Source organism: Helobdella robusta, assembly GCF_000326865.2.
Source record: "Helobdella robusta unplaced genomic scaffold HELROscaffold_11, whole genome shotgun sequence".
Classification (NCBI taxonomy): Eukaryota; Metazoa; Annelida; class Clitellata; order Rhynchobdellida; family Glossiphoniidae; genus Helobdella; species Helobdella robusta.
The window spans coordinates 3,435,406-3,441,256 of record NW_008703617.1 but is presented as its reverse complement, the minus strand read 5'-3'; the positions used below and the strand labels follow the sequence as shown (position 1 = coordinate 3,441,256).

Below are 5,851 nucleotides of genomic sequence, written 5' to 3'. Positions count from 1 at the left end.
GTAATGAATAGGTAGGTTGAGGTTTAGAAGTTATTAGCTAATGCACCTGAATAGGTAGATAGGATTATTTATATAACTAATTTGAGACGCGTGCACTTTTTTTTATCCCCCTCATGAACCGCTGCCTTGACGTGGCGAGGGGGCTTCTCACTAAATGCGCTTTTCAGTTTTTTAATCTTTTTATTTAGAAAGTTTTATAATAATTCAAGCGTACGCACATACACAAAATACAAACACATACATACATAAGTTAAAAAACATACGTACATACGTACGTACATACAAACAAATACATGCAATACAAAATACAAAGATGATACGAACATGATACAAACAAATAGGAACATGATAGGCGCTTTTTCAATTAAATGAGTTGTAATAAATAGAGGACCTTATAATTATATATACACATATAAATATTGAAACATGTTGCATAACACACACATACAAGCCAGACCAACATTTCAATCGATTTTTTTGTAAAATACATTAGCATATAACAATTCTAACAAGTAAACAAATATACAAACAATAAAAAGCAGATACAACAACACATACAAACACACATACAAATAAACATACAAACATACAGTATATAATTAAAAATATCATTTAGCATAGTACATACACATTGTACATACACTAACACACGGCACATATACGCTGCACACATACACACACATCGTACGTACAGTTACATAAAGACAAACACAAACAAAACAGCTAAGGTTTCATTTCAACTTGTTTAAGATAAAAATGTTAGAGAAAGCCCAACACCAACAACTTGTTACAATACAAACCATCCAACCTCTGATAACAAATTTCAGAGATTTCTAGAGAAACAAAAAAATCCTCACCTCAGACGGATCAATTGTTATCCAGATGACGTTAACTCGATTGCAACGACACAACAACAGCAAGTGTTGCAGCAACAAACAACAACAATAATAACACAAAAGTATATTTTTAAATTATCTTTACAATCTGAATTACTTTTATTATAAATTATATATCGGTTAATAGATGATAGATTTGTGTTTGATTAAACATTGCCTCAGATGTTTGGTTACACGTCGTCTCGGTTATTTTTCTTCATCCAAAACGTTACGTTTTACAAAATAACTTTTAGTACCTGTTCGATTTTTGGTATTAAATTAACTTTTAGTCTGACGTCATTTTTTAAAAATTAGTTTGTAGTTGGGGTCTATTTACACAGGCGTGAATTTGAAAAATAAAAAGTCAAACGATAAGATGAATGATTATTTTTTCTAAGTTTTTATTACTATCAACGACATCTTCCAATTCTGCGACATAATTTTAAAGTTATGAAATAATTAATTTAAATTTCAGTTTAATTGACAAATGTTTATTCAAGATAACAATGATATAAAAAAATAGTTGAACAAACAAACAAACAAACAAACATATAGACCAACAAATAAAACAAACAAATAAATAAATAAATAAGAAACACAAATCTTGAATAAAGAAATGGAAGATAATAAAATCGATCGATCAATCAATTGGACGTCTGCAACAGTCTGCTATTGTTTCGTTCTACTGTAGAGATTTTATTAACATAGGCTGTTTACACATCAGGCTGATGATGACGACGACGACGATGATGACGTTGATAAAATGATGATGATGATAATAATGACGATGATGATGATGATGATATATATGTTGATTATAGTGTAGAGATGTTTACACGTTGTACGTTGTTATTAGCGGTAAAAAATACTACAGGCGATAATCAAGAGGTGACGAAGATGATGATAACAAATAAAGAAGATGATGATGATAAATGATGATGATGATGATAAATGATGATAATGATTTAATGTCGTATTTCAGTATAGAGAAGCTGCTAGCTAGGTAAGAATGTTTGTAGGTAGAATCATCAATCTGGGTTTAATACATAACAAATTTTTGAAATTAGAGGCCAAAATGGTTTTAATATTAAATTTAAACATAAAGAAACCACGAGAGAATAAAATATAAAGTCCAAGAAGGTGGCGAACTAAAAAAATGCGAGAAAATGATACGAATATAACGTCATTTATTCAGTAAAGCACGGTTTTACATTCAAAATTTCGCAGAATTTTGACGACGATGACTACGGCGAGGACGATGTTGGTGAAATGGAAACAGCATGAAAGCGATACAAGAGTATTACATAAATGATGATAGTTTGATTGGTTGAGAATGCTGATGATGATGATGATGGTGAAGAAAGGATCTTGAAATGATGATGACGACAAAATGACAAGCTAGGGTGGTGGTGTGGAAATGCAATGGTGATAATGATGCAAATTGATTGAGTAAGGATGATAATAATAATGGGGATGGTGACATATTCAGTTGAGAAAGAAAAATGGCGAAAAGCTGATGATATTGAAGATGATAACTTTATAAACAATTGAAAGGTCAACAACAAAACAATAATGACAACAACAGCAGCAGCAACAACAACAACGACAACAACAAAAGAACATCACGAACTGAAAGTTTAAAAATGCATTAGAAATCACCACAAAACAACGTCGTTAACAAAATAAAATCTGCTTTGTAACATTTTTAGTGCTATTTTTATTTGTTTGCCTGCAAATGAACCTATCAACAAAACATCACACGCACACACACATACACATGCTCACATACATACACACAAACATACACACAAACACTTAGACATAGATAGTTAAACATACATCAACACATAGACCTGCAAAGTAAATTATGATCTAAAAACCGCTTATAACTTATAAGCAATCATATAGTCCTAAAAATTTTGAAAAAAGTTTCTCACTTAGAGAAAAGAACATTAGAACTATAGAATGAATGCAATGCGTTAAAACGATTTTGGTAAAACAAAAAAAATCAATAAATCACTTGACCGAATATAAATAAAAAACCAATAAAGAAGTTAATGTGAACAAACAAAACAATATAGAACGCATTCACTGCAATACAAAAACGAAACAAAAACGTATGAGCACAAAAAAACATTCGGAAAATCCAACGCAATCTACACACATACATACACGCACGCACACGCACGCACGCACACAAACCACAAACACCTAATAAGACAAAAAACAGCTTACAACATGTTTCAAAAAAAAAATTTGAAATGCATAATAAAATAAATATCCGCTCGATAACACGAAAAACTCATACGACAACAAATAAATAATTAAAAACTTCCTCTTTCTCTCTCTTTTTTCATATATTATATATATATATATATAATATACGTATATACATATATGTTATATACAATATAATATATAAATTATATAACAATATAATGTAGTAGTAGTATTAAAACCATTTGTCACTATATACAAATTCTCCATATAAATTTAAGTTTAATAACAATTCACTTAATGTATCAACAGTTTTATAGAACCGCGAAAAATAAATAATAATGAAAGAAAATTTATATATATATATATATATATATATATATATATATATATATGTATATGAGTGTGTGTGTGTGTGTGTGTGTGTTTGTGTTTGTGTGTGTGTAATGTAGTAATAAGACGCTATAGTGTGCAATGCAAACAGCCATTTTCAAGTTATAAATGTGGAAGATTGCTGTTCTTTCTCTCCGTACATTCTAATGATCGTCGTCATCATTGTCGCCATCATGTACGCCATCATAATGTACAACACCATCCATGTTATCATCATCCAAAACAGCCATATTCTCACTGCAATCACGAATATCATGTTTATTATTGTTATCTCTTTTCATTTTAACATTTGCATCATCTTCTTCGCTTACGATCGCAACATTTACAATCGCAACATTTACAATCGCAGTCCTCTGTCGTCCATCTTCACAGTCGCTCCGACGTAATCGATGGATTTCAGTGACGTCATAAGAGCCTGCGGAAGGACTGATTGATAGTCGCCATGACAACGTTACTGATCCCTCCCACTTCGCTTCCCCCCTCATCTGATTGGACGGGTGTGACGCAGAGCGATGACGTCAGAGACGATCCGCAGCCAATCACATCCACGTCGTCTGCGAATTTTCAATTTCAAATTTGAAAAATATTTATTTTTGATACACTTTATGAAATATTTGATATGGACATTTTTTATATTTTCTTTCATATCTAAAAACAAGAAAAAAACACAAAAAAGAAAAGTACCCCCCATATTTACTTACAATATGTACATCACACGCACACACGCCACACACATACACAAACACACGAACACACACGCATTTATATATAATTTTTATTTCATAGAACACGCCCGAAGATGTTATGTGTGTTCACGTACTTGAGACCACCAAAGTAGTTATGCCAGCACAATGATTGCATTAATTATTGCTCTAAAACATGATGAAAGCAACGCGATTGATGCACGCAGCGCCATAGCAATGAAAGAGGACAATAAAACGCTAGCGTAAGAGTATATGAAGGATGGTGACGACGACTAAGACGATGATGGCGATGCTGATGATGATGATGACAATGTTTGTAATAATGGTGGTGATGATGATAGTTGCAGTGATATGATGATGATGATTATGATTAAATGTGAAGAAAAAATGTCATGCTAGCGATAATAATTGTAAGTGGCGCCATTTACCCTTACATAGCAGAATGATGATGATGAGGAGGAGGAGGAGGAGGAGGAGGAGAAGGATGATGATGATGATGATGACGATGATGTTATAATGTCACCTGCTACCATGGTAATTACATAAAGGTGGTTTTATAAATTCGCATTGCATTGAAAAGACATCAACGACGTTTCAAACGCTGCAGCATTTTTAAAATTTAGAGTAACAACTACCAGCCGCAAAAAACAAACTAATACAATTTCGAAATCTAACAACTAAATAAACGAAGAGTTGTATAACAAAAAAAAATCAACCAATCAAATCCCAGTGCAAAAATTTCAACACAACAAAGAAACAAACAACAGACCAGATTCAGAGACAAATCTTGGCGATCCGTTGCTGCTAGACTCGCTTGTGGTGTGATAGTTGTGGCTGCGATACCTCATCATCTTGTTCCCTGTTTGCCTGCTGTTGCTGCTGCCGTTCAGACTGTTCAGCAACTGCTCGTTCTCCTTCCTCAAACAATTGTGTACCATAGTTTGCTTGTCTTCTGCCTCTTTCAGTTTCTGTCACATAAATTTTTTTTTATTAAATGTTAGAAGTTTGTAAAAATAGTGGGAAAGTAAATTATAGAGGGTTTTGAATGGCGTTCGTCTGAATGATGCTTGGAAATGTTTTTCTTGCGAGCGGGTATGACATTTGACCGTTGGTGACGTACGTCTATGAGGATCAGCATTCCTTATGGTTATTACTCTAATATGCGATGACGATATTTCAGGCTTAAGGCTTTGACCCGCTGATATTTATATACGGAAATTTCAGTTTAAAAATTATTTTTCGCTAATTTTATTAACCTTAAAGATAAAATGCGAGATGATTTTTACTGCTTATACGTTGAGAGTATTTTTTTAAAAATTGCAACAATAAAATATTAATAATAGTACTTATGTTATTATTATTATTATAAATAATAATAAAGTTGCCAAAGTGTTTGCATCTTAGTGCATAACATTGTAGGAGGAAGAATAATAAAGATCAAAATGTAGTTGTTGCTAGCAACATACTATACTATCTGTCCACAATGATTATTTATTTTTAATTCCTTAATTAAACGTGATAATGTATTTATAGGACAACCTTGAGCTAATTAAATGAAATGCGAGCAATTTGGGTCACCAAGTACCAGCATGTGTGTGTGTGTGTTTGTGTGTGTGTGTGTGTGTGTGTGTGTGTGTGTGTGTGTGTGAGGTGGCCACGTTT

The 5,851-nt window shown here is 32.5% G+C and overlaps 1 protein-coding gene across 1 annotated transcript; it reads right to left on the bottom strand.

Moving 5' to 3' along the window:
* Window positions 1-3,822: 3,822 nt before the first annotated feature.
* Window positions 3,823-5,127, bottom strand: HELRODRAFT_167436 (hypothetical protein; the record flags this gene model as incomplete). Its single annotated transcript, XM_009012941.1, has 3 exons — window positions 3,823-3,900; window positions 3,954-4,039; window positions 4,959-5,127. The coding sequence occupies 3 exons, from the start codon at window positions 5,125-5,127 to the stop codon at window positions 3,823-3,825; spliced, it is 333 nt and encodes a 110-aa protein (XP_009011189.1).
* Between the last annotated feature and the right edge of the window lie 724 nt (window positions 5,128-5,851).